Genomic DNA, 15,455 nt, shown 5'->3' on the forward strand with positions numbered 1-15,455 from the left:
TTGTTGAGTTTTAGGAATGCTTTATATATTTTGGACATTAATCCATTATCAGATATATAATTTGCAAATTTTTTTCTCATTCCATCGATTGCCTTCTTGATAACAGTGTCCTTTGATGCACAAAAGTTTTAAATTTTGAAGTCCAAGTTACTTGTTTTTTCTTTTGACTTTGCTTTTTGTGTCATATCTAAGAAATCCTTGTCCACTATAATGTTATAAAGATTTTCCTTACATTTTCTTCTAAGGGTCTTAGAGTTTTGGCTCTTAAGTTTAGGTCTTGGATCTTTTCTGAGTTAACTTTTGTGCATGATCTAAGAAAGGTCCAACTTTATTCTTTTGCATATGGGTATTCCATTTTCTCAACAGCATTTGTTGGAAAGACTGTCTTTCCTCATTGAATGATCTTGGCATTTTTGTTGAAAATCATTTGACCATATACATGAGGGTTTATTTCTGGGCTCTTTACTCCATTGGTCTATATGTCTGTCTTTATGCCAGTATCACACTGTTTCGATTACTGTAAGTTTGTAGTAAGCTTTGAAATCAGGAAATGTGAGACCTCCAACTTTGTTTTTCTTATTCAAGATTGTTTTGGCCATCTGCAGATCTTTGAGATCCCATATAAATTTTAGAATGGGTTTTTCTATCATTGCAAAAAATGTTTTTGGGATTTTGACAAAGATTGTGTTGAATCTGTAGATTGCTTTGGGTAGTATTGACATCTTAACAACATTGTCTTCCAATCTGTGAATGCAGATGTTTTTCCATGGTCTCACCATTTTATACATTTTATATGTTGCTTAAGAAGGTCTTCCCAATGCTAAAGTTGTAAATCATGTTTTCTATATTTTATTTTAATAAATTTGTAATTTGGGTTTATACATTTGATTCCTTAAGTTAGCTGGGATATTTCCCCCAATATGAAAACATTTTTCCCATTTTATTGGTACCACCTGAATAGTCTGCCCTTTCCCTGCTAATTGAAATGCCACCTTTTTCATAAACCAAAGCATAAGTTTGCTTTTAGATTTGCTATTCTATTTCAATGATCTATGTACATACTCTTGTACTGTTGCTATAATTTTTAATTAATTTTATAGTAGGTTTTGATATCTGGAAGGGTAACTATTTCTCCTCATTCTTCTTGTTTTTTGGTTTTTAAGGTTTTCTTATACATTTGCTTTTTCAGGTAACTATTAGAATCAGACTAACAAATTCCAAAAGATGTATTATTGGAATTTTGATTGAGATTATATTTATTTGATGAATGAATCTTGGGAAACTTATCATTTTTATCATAATATGCCTTTGTGTTTTGAGGAAACATTATTTCTAGTATCTATATTCCTATTATCATCATAGTCCCTAAGAAATTTTCTATTTACTTGTAAGTATTCAATATTACCACATAGAATAGCTCTCTCTGTCCAACAGAACTTTTTGTGATAATGACAATGTTCTGTATCTGTGATGTCAAATAGGTAGCCACTCACCATGTGTGGCTATTGAGCACTAGAAATGTGGCTAATGCAACTGAGGAAGTAAATTTTAGGTTTTATTTCACTTTGATTAATTTAAATATAAATGGCCACATGTAGCTGATAGCTAACATTTTAGACAGTATGGCTTTTGAATGTATGAATAATAACTGTGTAACTGAATGAACACTTTTATAAGTAGTAGAGGTAATATAGCAAAAGAATTATTAATACTTACTGTATGAAAGACATTGTGTAATGTATTACAGAGAGGCAAAAGACCATAAAATTAATACACATGAATTCCTAAATAAAAATCCAATCACAGATATAGGACAATTTGTTTATAAGTATTTATGTTGTCGGAAACATTTAATTACAAAAATGTGCTGTGGATTTTCATTAGAAAGAAAGTTCATGTCAGATTAAAGGACCAAAAGAGACTTTGTGGATGAAGTACTATTAGAAATTGGCCTTGAAGGAATTACTCAAAATTTAAAAGAAAGAATGTAATGGAAGATTTCTGTTTTCTTAAATTTAGAGGAAATAGAGAAGAGGGAAAAGAATGTGGTATGTTTGGAGGATTAGTTCCCTTGGTTGCTGTAACAAATTACATATTTGATGGTTTAAAACGACAACAATGGCCAGGCCCAGTGGCTCACGCCTGTAATCCCAGCACTTTGGGAGGCTGAGGTGGGTAGATCATGAGGTCAAGAGATCGAGACCATCCTGGCCAACATAGTGAAACCCCGTCTCTAACTAAAATACAAAAATTAGCTGGGCGTGGTGGCACGCGCCTCTAGTCGCAGCTACTCGGGAGACTGAGGCAGAATTGCTTGAAGCTGGGAGGCAGAGGTTGCAGTGAGCGGAGATTGCGTCACTGTGCTCCAGCCTGGCACCTGGTGAAAGAGCAGGACTCTGTCTCAAAAAAAAAAAAAAAAAAAAAGGGAGTTTGTAGTGAAGTGCACTGAAGGGTTCTAAGAGCAGATCTGTTTTAGAATGATCGCTACGGCAGCAGTGTGAAGGATGGATTGAAATCAACATGTCAGTAGTGCCTCACTCCCTCTGGGGGCTCTAAGAGACGTTTTGTTCTTTGCCTTGTCCAGCTTCTAGTAGTTGCTGGCATTCCTGGTCACAACAGTCTCTGACCCTATTGTCACATTGTCTTCTCTTCTGTCTGTGTTCACATCTCCCACTGCCTCAGTCTTACAAGTATACATATGATAACATTTAGGGTCCACCTGGATAATTAAGAAGAACTCTCCATTGCAAGATCCTTTATTACATCTATAGAGACACCCTCTCCCTTTTATATTTTTGCCATGCAAGGTCACATTTATAGGTTTCAGAATTTAGGACATGGACATCTTTTGAGGGTCCATTTTTCAATGTACCACAAATATCCAATTTGCCTGGAGTTAGGGATTCCTGTGGCAGGAGGATTATGATAACTGTCAGTCACTGAATGACTTGCACATTTGAGATGTTGTACCAAGTGCTCTACTGTGCTATTCCATTTACTCATTACAAGAACACTGTGTAGGCATTAGGAGATGAGAAAGGAATCTAAGGTGGCTATGTTCTCTACCTTTGATGACTAGGAAATGATGATTTGCAGAAATTGTAGAGTCATGAGGAAAAATTGGTTACAAAGGAGAAATAATATATTTGACTTTGGCTGTGTTTAGTTTGAGGCCCCAATAGGCTGTGCCTAAGGAAAGGTCAACCCCAGATAGCAGCTTAAGAGCCCTACAAAGAATTCTTATGGTCTCTTCTATAATTTCTTACCTTGTTTTCCCCTTTGGGTTGAAGAAACAAAATATAAGGAGCACTAAACTTAAATCAGGAGACCTGGGTTCAACACTTCTACTTACTAAATGTGTGAACCGAATAAGTCATTTCACTTCTCTGAGCTTCAGTTTCTATATCTGTAAAAGAGGAATAACCACTCAATCTCCCATCATACACAGTTATTGTGAGGAGTAAATAACATAACATATGTGATGTTTTTAGTATATAGTCTGTTGTAAGCATTTAAATGTTTAATTTGAATGCAATATGTCTTAAAGCTATCTGGATCCTAAGTAACAGTCTACATTATTTTTACAAATCTATGACTACTGCTTTTCCCATTGTCCAAATGACCATTCTGTACTTTCACCATTTAAGTGTTTTAAATGCCACCCAAGACCAATTTACTCCCTTTCTAAGTAGATGACCTAAAATGTACTTCATAGAATTAAGGCCATCAAACATAAATCATTCAACTTTCTGCTCCCATATTTAGATATTTACCTATCTCTGTATCCACTTTAGCTCGTTCCTTCAGACCTCAGAAGCAGTAATATCCTTTCTTTAGTCCCAAGTAAATACTTCTTTCAATCTATGCCCTCAATGCAATTTCCTTCATCCTTAGCTCTACATCACACAGTCAATGCCCGGTGGACATCTTCATTTGGGCATCTATTCCAATTCAGAATCTTGAAAACAGGGTCAGTTGTTTCTTCATCCGTCCTCCCTACCATGTTCCTATCTCCTACTCCCTTGACTTCTGTTTCCCATCTTGGTCACTGGCATAATCAGAAACTTGAGTAATTTTTTGTCATGTTTTACTCCTTTCTTTCCTTTACTATACCTGTGTCATTCCAATGAATGATCAAGTGATGGTAGGGCTCAGCTTCAGGCACTCATTCTGTCTCTCCTGAGCCCTGTATCCTTTTAATGTTCTCCCTCTAACTTCACTGCTGCTTTTGGTCTTGCTCAGATCATCTTTTTTCTGAAGTAGCCTCATTGCTTCTTATCTCACTCCTCTCCAATCCACCCTTCACACTGCTGCCATAGGGATCTTTCTAAAACAGATCTGCTCTTAGAACCCTTCAGGGCACTTCATTACAAACTCCCATTACAAAGTCCAAACTTTAAAGAATGACATTGTCTGACCCAGCCCACCACTCCCACACCTTTCCTGTTAGCCCTGTAGAACTACACCCAATTCCCCAGAGGTATAATGCTTTATGTTCCTGTACCTGTGCTCCTTCTGTCTAAAATGTGTTATCTGCAACCCCATTTCCTAATGCTGTTTGCCTGGTGAATGTCTCCTCATTTTGCATTAATTAGTTCAAGCTTTATATCCCTTTTGAAGCCTTGCCAGGCCTCCCCAGAAAGAACTGGTAAGATCTTTTTGGAACCCCTGTTGAACCCTATACATGACTCTGTCATTTTCTTGGTAACCTGTTTGTTTCCCCCTACCAGGCCTTCTCTGAGGACAGGAAGTGTCTTGATCAGCTTTGTATCTTTAGTGTTTAGCACAATGTCTGGTACAGATAAGGTGCTCAAAAAAAATTTTTCAAATAAATGAATTAATTATAAAACTTTTAAGTCATATGATGCCTTAGAGAAGAGGGGTAAGGGAGAACTTATATAATAACTTTTGGAGATAAATGGAAATATCTGATTGTGAGCCTAAGAAGAATATACATTTACCTCCTAATGGGAGATAGTCATGGTCCAGAACTCTGGTCACAAACTGCAGAAGATAAAGAAGTTATTGAATGAGCAACCCCTTCATAAGTCCCAGTAAAACATGGGACATTCCCCAATGTGCTCTTGATGTGATTTCCTCCATTCTTAGCTCCAGCTCACATAGTCAATGCCTAGTGGACATTTGGCTATCTCACCTCCAATTCAGAATCTTAAAAACAGAGTCAATTATTTCTCCGTCTATTTCCCCACCATGTTCCCACCTCCCACTCCCTCAATTTCTATTTCCAATCTTGGTCAATGGCATTACTATAAACTTGGATAATTTTTGTCATGTTTTACTCCTTTCTTGCCTTTACTGTACCAACATATCAAAGTCTACAGCTCCACTGGTGTTGGAGGTAAGTATTCTCTCAAAGCATTTGCTTTCTTACTGCTCATTCATCACGTTAACATAAACTACATTTATGTTAATAGCATTTATTTTATAATTACTGTTGATCTACCTTTCATTGTGGCAAAAAGATAAATGTTAAGGGAATCGAAATTAACATCAGTGCTATAACTTATTTTTAGGGACATAGCTCCTTTGAACCATAGAAATATTTGATCTGAAAACTGCCAAATCCAGAGATTCTAGACATAAACTTAACTGCACATTTATACTGGTGAGGACTGGTTTTCTCAAAAGAAAACTTTTTGCCAGATCCAACTTGAAAAATAATTTTGAAGTAAGCAAAATTCACTGCACTCACCTCAAGCACAAAACTTACCATATTTCCTGGTTGCCTGGGGCTGCCCTCTCCCTTGGTTCCCCATGCAGGTCTACCTCCTCATGCAAAACAAATACTGTGCCCTAAACTGCCCTTTCTATGTCACAACATATATCTTTTTTTTTTTTTTTAAGCCTATGAGGCTCTGTTTTTAATAGGCTGCCACTTGGAGACCACTTGGTAAATTCACTTACACTAACATCATATTAAGTAATAATTCCAGGGGAATTTACATTTTTAACACTAGTGTGTTGCATACATAACGCTTAACCCTAAGAGCCAATCTAATAAAGGGACATTTCCCACCATCTAATATATTTTCTGTATCTTTTCATGTTTCATTGCCTTTAAACATATTAAACTTTCTGCCTAGAATAACCTCCCCCTGCTCCCACCACCACTTCCAGTCTGGTGAACTGCTGCTTATCCCTCAAGACCCAGCTCAATGTCTCTTCTAAGGAGCCTTTCTAAATTCCCCAGGGTGAGTTGGTCACTCCCTCTTGACTTCTATACAACGTTGTGTACTTGCCTCAATTTCTTTAATCTTTTATTCACTCTTCAAATGACTTCAAGGTGACTTCCCACCAATCCAGTAAACTCCAGGTGGTGAAATCAAGTGGAGATATTTGAGTCCTATCTTCCTTACCCTCTCAGCAACACTTGACACTATTGACCACCCCCTTTTAATTTCTCCTCTTTTTCTTCTTAAAACCCCCTGGCTTTCTCAACATGCCAGTCTGCTTATCTCCTTTTGTCTCTCTCTTTCTCAGTCTCCTTTGTTGGCTCATCCTCTAACTTATCTCTAATGTTGGAGTTCCTTAGACTATGTCCTGATCTCTTTCCCTTTTCACGCTCTGGTCTTTCAATAAACAAATTCTTCCACACCCATAGCATTAATTACCCTCCATATGCTTATGACTTTCAAATTTACATGTCTAACCCAGACCTTTTTCTTGAACTTAAGACTTCCACATATAGCCACCAATTCAACCTGTCCACGTGGAGGTTTTGCAGGCACTCCAAACTCAGTAGGTTCAAAACTCCCATTGTTCTCAACCTGAGAGAACAGCACCTTTATCCACGCAGTTAGCTAAAGTAGAAACTGGGGAGTTATTATTGACCCATCTATCTCTCTCTTACCATGGTATCCAATTGGCCATCCTTCTGACTCTATCTCCCAAATATATCTCTCAATTTTGACTTCTCTCCGTCTCCACTGCCACGCAAGTTATCACCTGTCTACCACTATAGCAGACTCATCACCTGTATCTGCTTGATGTCTCCAATACATTTCTACACTTCAGGCAGAGCGCTCTTTGAAAATCTATTCATCAAAAAGTATTTATTGAACCTTTACTATGTCAAGGCACTTGGTAGATGTTAGTGATACAAATGTAACCAAGACATGCATGTTCCTAATCTCCTAGAACTCTATACAGTTCTATGATTGGGAGACCTAACTTATTTGTGATGGAGAAAGTTTCTTTGAGGAAATAATTTTTTATCTGAAATCTGAAAGAATGAGCAGGAATCAACTAGGCAAAAAGGGATGGGCAGAGGAGGGGAAAGAACATTTTAGGCAGAAGAAATAGCATGTGCAAAGGTTCAGAATTAAGAGGAACCAAGGTATAAGAAGCAAGGTATGAGGCTAGGCACAGCCAGGGCCTGAGGAGTCATAACTCTAACTGGGAAGTACTCAGGGGTTCTAGTAATGCCTCAAACAGCCTTCCAAAACAGATGAGTGAGTGGAGGTGTAAGCATTTTTCTGAGGAGAGAGTACATAGCTTTCATCAGCGTCTGTGACACTTTCCCTCTCCTGAAAATGTAAAGAACCATATCTGGGCTATGAAAGGCCATTTTTGGACTTTTCCTAAAAGCAATGGATGCCATTGGAAAGTATGAAGCCAAAAAGTAACACAGCCAGATTGTAAAATCCATGGGGCAGGAATCTCTTTTGTTCACTGATTTGTCCCAAACACCTCAAAGAGTGCCATGCATATAGCTGACACTCAATAAATAACTGCTGAATGAATTGCTGACTATTTTGGCATTACATTATATTGCATTATATTGTAATTGTATACTTAATGTCTCTCCTTTACAAGGCTCAATTCTGGGAAACCAACTATGTCTCATTGATCTTTGTATTACTAGAGATATGATTTTAGTGCCTTGCTCATGGCCTAGCTTAAAATCAATTTAATTTATTTGTTCATTCATTCAGCCAATAATTAAAGAGCATCTACTAGATGCCAGGAACTGAGAATACAAAGATGATTAAAATATTGGGGCTGGGCATGGTGGCTCATGCCTGTAATCCCAGCACTTTGGGAGGCTGAGGCACACAAATCACCTAAGATCAGGAGTTTGAGACCAACCTGGCCAATCTGGTAAAATGCTGTCCCTACTAAAAATACAAAAAGTAGCTGGGCATGGTGGTAGGTGCCTGTAATCCCAGCTGCTTGCGAGGCTGAGGCACAAGAATTGCTTGAACCTGAGAGATGGAGATTGTAGTGAACTGAGATTGTGCCACTGTACTCCAGCCTGGGTGACAAAGTGAGACTCCATCTCAAAAAGAAAAAAAAAATGGCACTAATCTCAAGGAGTTTATACTCTGGATGGGAAGACTAGTAAGTAGGCCTGATAATACTACATAGTAAATGCTACAAAGTGGGTAAGAGCAGAACACAGCCCTTGGGTGTCAGGGAAGCCCGGCAGGCAGAAGAAACTCTGGAGATGCCCCTGGACCAAATGAAGAAGGGAGGAACAAAGTATGGGAGTGGGCATTAAAGGCAAAGTCCAGAGTGGGGCAAGCAGGGCCCATCAGAACTGCAAGTGGTTAAGTGTGAGGGAATATGAAGCTGCAGAAATAGGCCACAGCCATAAAGCACCTGGACTTTATTCTGAGGTCCATGGGAAGTTATTAATGGATGATTGATGGAGCAGAAGAGCGATGTGGTCAGATCTGCATATAAGACTGTGCTCCAGAGTAGAGAATGGATTAGAGAAGCAGTCACAGTGGGAGTAGGAGTGATTGGGAGAGATGATGTTTGCCTGCACTAAAGAAGTCATGGGAATAGGTGACAATGGATGGATTTGAGAGCCAGTAAGGAGGTAGGACCAAAAGGAATTAGTGATCAATTAGATGCTAGCAAGAGAATGATGGAGTAGTCATGGATAAGTCTCTGGTTTTTAACTGGGACACCTTGGGTGAGTGAGAACAATGATTGGGAACAGGCTTAGAGAAGCAGAGGATGAATTTCAATTTCGGCAGACTGAACTTGAGTTTTCTCTGGAATACCCATGTGGAGATTTTTAGTTGGCAGTTGGATACTCACATGGATCTGAAGTTCAGAAGGAAGATCTATGCTGTAAACATAAATGTGGGGGTCTTTGCTTATGAATGGTAATTGATTCCTGGAAGTAGATGAAATCACTCAGGGAAGGTGTGGAGAATAAGGAGAAAGACAGCCAAAGACAGAACTCTGGGAGAACATTCAAGTAACAAGCATTTTTTAAGGGAGTGAATAAAGGAATAAGTGATGATTTAGAAGAAGGAATCCCTTCTAGAACTTCCCAAATACTGCTACCAAATCAGTTGGCTATCCTATTTGTGCCTAAGGCAAAGCCTGCTTTTTGGCTTCTCAAATGGAGAATATGTTACTAAACCAAAGATGGAAAATAGGGCAACATCATATACAGAAAGCATATCTTCTGGGCTTTTTTCAGATACGTATGTGGATACTCTACTCCTGAGGCTCTATTGGCAAACAGATCATAGCAACCTCTTGTTAGTCTGCATCAAGAAACACTTAATAATTAAGAAAAAGAAAAAAGAAATACTTCAAAAGGTGTATGTTTAAAATATAATATGAAATGTATTAGAAGTCATTTGATGATCATCTGATGTTGTTCAGATCATCCAGATAATCTTTCTAGACTGCCTGATTTCTGGCCCTTTGCTTGGCTGTTGGCTTTAGTGCCAAGTATACAAATTCAGCCAGTTGGAATACACCTGAAAAATGTTTCTCAAATATTCCTTTCTGTGGATAAATTTGTTGGTTTATGTAGTTTGTATAGATTATTTGTCTATGCTAAGAAGTATCCCCTGACTGATAACATACTTGTTTTTCAGCCCACTAACATTCTATAAACTATTGAGAGTTCCCAGGCTTCACTATTACCTTGAGATATTGAAGATACTGAAAATACCTTCATTATTGAAGATGTTTCGACTCACTGCAATAAAATTACAGTTCTGCAACCTGTAATTAAACTTTGATTTATTTGAACAATGGAAGAAAAAGAGAAAAAACTGTTAAAACACCAGTTCAACTGGTCATTTGAGAATTTGTACACTCATCTTCTCTTCTTTCATGTGTACCTAGATTTGATAGAAGTGAGGATAGTTTGGTTTAAATGGAAAGCATGCCCAAGCAACATTTCTAGACAAGTTAACTTTTACCAGATACTTTTCCTAGAGTCAAACCATAACAAATGCATCTCCTAGATAACAACTTAGTTTTTGTGCTTTAATTTTTTATGTTGCTATTTCCTTTTCTTTACAACAGGCCATTTCAAATTTTTACATGTATAAGCAAACAAGCTATTTGATGGGCTGCTCTATTTATTTTCCCAGAGTTTTATATAGCTTCTGTCTTAATATAAGCCAAAGGGAATTTGTGGTTTCTGAGATCAGAAATTCAACTGCTTTCTAAAACTAAAGGATGAATTAGTGCTTAAATTAGCCATTTGACACCCAATCTTTGTTTCTAATGGTACTTAAATGTTTTATTGGCACTTCCACTATTTTATTATAATAACATATCAATTAAATAATAACATGCCTCTCCTAGAAAAGACAAAAAGGATAATTTTGGAACTTCTACTATATATTCTCACAAGTTTTGCTTTAAAAAATATATATCTTATTCCATTTTCCTTCCAAAGAGAAAACATAGGACATGGAAAAACCTTTCCTCCCATCTAGTGGCTGGAAAATATATAAGTGTCCTCTATGTGTTTCTTGGAATTCCAGGCATTAGGGATTGTTTCACAGATTATATCTAATTGTTCACTCAGTTAAGCAAAAATAAGTTATAAAATCTTTAGCAAAGCCAAACTCAATGGCAAAATATATATCTATAATGATTCACTAACCAACTTCCCTTTCACCAATAACATACTCCTCAGCAGAAAGATTATGGTTCTTCTTAATTCATTAATCTGAACATACCATAGAAAAGACAAGGCAGTATGTCTCTACTACCTGAAACTGGGACTTAAATTACATTTGCCTCTAAAGCAATCAGTGTCCCAGATCTCTCCTGAACCTTAATTGCTCCTTCTTGGCCCCACACCTTGACAAGCCTTCTCTCCAGAATTGGATGTGTTGAATTCACTGGAGAGAGCCAAGAAACTGTCCCAGAAGCTGGCTGCCTCCAAGGGAAACTTAGCTCCTGAAATTTGGAATACCAGACTCTGATACTGGCAGCAAGGCCTCTGTGCAGGGCCAAACCAGCCCACAGGAAAGCAGGTTGGGATCCGTTATGCAGCTTGAGGGATTAATGCTTGGTCTACCTGTCTAATATATGTCTTGTGCGGATGTCAAAAATCTCTGCTGAATTGTGCCTCTCTCTGGTGATTCTCACAGATTCAAAGGATGAATTTTGTGTGCAGTCAGCAAAGTTCTGAGTGCTCCAGGAAGAAGAGGAAGGTCAGTGAACCAGAGAAGGTCTTCGTCCCTAACAGAAAATGAAACCTAGATAATTCTTGCTACATTTATTTTAAAGTAAGTTTATTTTGTAAAAACATGCATGAATTGTCTTAGCAGGAAAGTAAATTCCTGTTTCCAAAACGTTTTTCTAAGTTTTATGCTCAACTTTTTTTTTGTCAGTTTACTAAGTGCTAAATTGCTGGTCAGATAGGACATGAGTTCACTTTGCCACAAGGAAACAAGGTCAATAGAGCTGCCTTGGGATAGCATTACTTTAAAGATGGGTTAGAGATGAGGTACCTTTTATATTATATTTGTAAAAGAACCACAGTAGTTATTTTGGAAAGAAGCTGTTTTCTCAAAGGAAAGAAGGATTTTTTTTTTCATAATTAAACTCTTCAGGTATTTAGACTCCTGTGAAATGTTTTAACTTGTTGTAACCTGCGTACTGGAATCCTTCTGTAGCTGTATTAAATATTCCCACAGAGTTGCATAGGATGTGTGTAGAGGTGCTTATCCAGGTGTGATTTATGTGTTAACCTCAGTCACAAGGTTGATCAGCTAATTGTGGGACCAAAATGTGCTTTCCCTCAACTCTGGCCTCAGGCCCTGTTCTGTTAGACAATCCAAAACAGTGAACATGCTGCAATTCAGGAGCCTGGCACTCTTCTTAAGACCTATATTAAATATTTCCCAACAATCACTTCAGTTTATCAGTCTGTAACCTGCAAATGATGCTATTAGTTCCTTCCTTATTCTGGAAGAATTTTGATAGACTTAATTAATGATTAGTATGAATGAACAATAAATGATTTAAAGTGTTATTTCTATTATTTATATAACATTAGATTTAGTAACTTATGAAGTGAGGTTTAGTAATTTAATTTAAAGAGATGAGACCAATAAGTTAAATGTTAAGTGTGTGACTTATGGTTAAATTAAATAAAAATACAAGATTTTTTTTTTTTTGCTCATCTTATTTCCCACAGAAAGGAAAAATTTCTTTGCTTACATCAGTGTTTCTTCAAACGTAAACTGTAGTGAGATCATTAATACCTGGAGTGCTTGTTAAAATATGGATTACTAGGCCTGCCTGATTTCTACTAAATCCAACCCTCAGGTTCAGGCACTGTGGAAAACTTTCCAGATCTAACACGCACACACACACACACACACACACACACACACACACACATACACAAAATGGAGAATCAGCAACCTCTAACCCAGACTAAGGTCAATCTCTATAGGAAAATCCCAGAGAGACTTGCCTGTTCAGCGCTGCCCCTTGCCAGACTCTCAGCCATTCCTGACCATCTAGGGCAAGCCTACCAAACTGGGGCCTTAAATTGGGCTGTAGCACTGGGGCCTGCTGGTGACAAGGAGCATTTCCCCTTCTTTTAGCATATTAAGTGGACTCATAAAAGCCTGCTCTACCCCTGAAAGGAAGAGAATGGTATTGGATTTATTATATCCTTGATAGAATTGTAGACTGAGTCACTATAATTTCTTTTAAGAGAATCACATAAAGAGATTAGCTGTCTAGTAGAGGAATTAGGTTTGTATCTCTCCAGAGAGAAGATGTAAGAGCAAATTGGTAAAGGCTACAGGAGATCATCAATTTGGCTCAGTATAAAGAGGAGCTTTTTTTTTTTTTTTTTTTTTTTTTTTTGGAGACGGGGTCTCACTCTGTTGCCCAGGCTGGAGTGCAATGGCATGATCTCAGCTCACTGCAACCTTGACCTCCCAGGTTCAAGTGATCCTTCCACCTCAGCCTCTAGACTAGCTGGGACTACAAGTGTGTGCCACCACTCCTGGCTAATTTTTGTATCTTTTGTAAAGATGGGGTTTCACCATGTTGCCCAGGCTGGTCTCCAACTCCTGACTTCAAGTAATCCACCCATCTCAGCCTTCCAAAGTGCTAGAATTACAGGCATGAACCACCACACCCAGCCCAGGAGGAGCTTTTTAACTCACAGTTGTCAGTTGTCAACATTTTGAAATGGGCTACCTTGTGAGTTAGTGAGCTTGTCTTCACTGCAAGTGTTTAATCACAGAGGAGCTTCACAAAAACTCTATAAAAGACTCTCAAAGCGAATTAGCAGTACTGAGTAATTAGTCAATCTGGATTTCAAAAGGAACTATTTTGCTTGAAGGAGAATTGAGCTTATAATTTGTATTTGTGATTGTCATAAACTTAGCCTAAGGTTGATAGATCCTTTAAGTCAAAGTCTCAAATTTGAATCTGTCTAGAAAATTTCTTTTTGTTTTTTTTCTCTTGAGATGGAGTCTCACTCTGTCACCAGGCTGGAATGCAGTGGCATAATCTCGGCTCACTGCAACCTCAGCCTCCTGGGTTCAAGCGATTCTCCTGCCTCAGCCTTCTGAGTATCTGGGATTACAGGTGCCTGCCACTGCGCTTGGCTAATTTTTGTAGTTTTTAGTAGAGACTGGGTTTCACCATCTTGGCCAGGCAGGTCTTGAACTCCTGACCTCATGATCCACCTGCCTCGGCCTCCCAAAGTGCTAGGATTACAGGCATGAGCCTCCAAGCCCAGCCAAAAATTTCTATAGTGATTTTATTATCTCTATTAACACTTCTTTCCCCAACAGAACAGTCTTTGTCACTGCCAGTAGGTGGACTGTGTGTTTTTGAGGCAGTGTGTATGCAAGGCAACAGAGAAGTTTCTGGGCCTGTGCCCTTGGCTGGGCACACAGGGAAGGAGATCTGTTAACAAGAGAATCCGAGAACCATGAAAATGTGAACTATCTGATTTTTACACAGTGGAGTTCAAATATGCAACCAGCTATCAATATTGGAATGTATTCAGTTCTATCTAGTGAATGATTTATTAGAAGGAAAGAAATCTTTTCTCTAGGCTATTCATTTTGGTCCTTAATTGTAACGGGATGAATAAGCGTAAGTGCATCAAGGAGCCGACACTTCAGTAAAGAGAATGAAAACAGGCCGGGATGAAAATGAAAACGCTGGGGTGCCTGAGCTGTACTAGACCCTTCCCTCACCCTGACTGTGCTTGGTTCATCAGTGTGATCACAAAGATTAGATGATGATAGTTGGAAACTGAGACATTATTAAATAAAAAGTTATGCAGGGGAAATTTTAATTTGGCTGTTTGGGGTTTTTCTGTCTTTACAGAAATTTGGTCTATCTGGAAAAACATGGGTTAGGCTTATGATTGCCTCCAGCCTTTGAAGCCAGGCACCGAAACCACACCTTCGTTTCCCCTCTTGCAGGTCCCTCTGCTGTCTGGGTTCTTTCATTCTCCAGCTCATCTCTGCCAGGAAGATGCTGGAAATGTTCATCAGTGTCAAAGTTGCATTCATATAAGTTCAGAGTTGTGTGTGTATTCTTAAAATTCTACTAACCATTAGAGCCAATTTTAATGTATTTTTAAAGTGTCAATTTATGGTTTCAAACCCAAAAGTATTGGATATTCAGGGACTTCCACAGGATCTTATAATTAAAAAATTCTCAGTTATAATCATCATCATTTAGAAAGAGATCCCAAATAATGAAATGAAACTGAACACATTATGCTTGTAAGAGTTAAGTCTGCCTGTAATCCCAGCACTTTGGAAGGTTGAGGCGGGCGGATCACGAGGTCAAGAGGTCAAGACCATCCTGGCCAACGTGGTGAAACCCTGTTTCTACTAAAAAATACAAAAATTAGCTGGGCATGGTGGCACGCGCCTGTAGTCCCAGCTACTCAGGAGGCTGAGGCAGGAGAATTGCTTGAACCCAGGAGGTGGAGATTGCAGTGAGCTGAGATTGCGCCACTGCACTCCAGCCTGGTGCCTGGTGACAGAGCATGACTCTGTCTCAAAAACAAAAACAAAAAAAAAAGAGTTAAGTCAAGGTCTGCTACAATGTATGATTCCAGATTCTATACAAGTGAGAAAATGTCCAAATGTATCCTCTTTAGACATTTTTAGTTTGTTTAAAGGAAAAAAAAAGTATTATTTTCAGTGTGACTGTGTGATTTGTAT

The 15,455-nt window shown here is 38.3% G+C and overlaps 1 protein-coding gene across 3 annotated transcripts in view; it reads left to right on the forward strand.

The window, feature by feature from the left end:
- Positions 1-15,029, forward strand: part of HORMAD2 (HORMA domain containing 2) — a 92,866-nt gene extending 77,837 nt beyond the window's left edge. For 2 of the 3 annotated variants that reach the window (XM_003938458.3, XM_074391163.1), the window contains exon 11: positions 11,385-12,425. In XM_003938458.3, coding sequence (XP_003938507.1) covers positions 11,385-11,489 — 105 coding nt within the window. In that variant the 3' untranslated portion in view covers positions 11,490-12,425. Of the gene's footprint in view, positions 1-11,384; positions 12,426-14,604 lie in introns of those variants that run through there. The other variant, XM_074391164.1, reaches the window with a different exon arrangement.
- The last annotated feature ends 426 nt before the right edge of the window (positions 15,030-15,455 follow it).

This window comes from Saimiri boliviensis, chromosome 21 (assembly GCF_048565385.1).
Source record: "Saimiri boliviensis isolate mSaiBol1 chromosome 21, mSaiBol1.pri, whole genome shotgun sequence".
Classification (NCBI taxonomy): Eukaryota; Metazoa; Chordata; class Mammalia; order Primates; family Cebidae; genus Saimiri; species Saimiri boliviensis.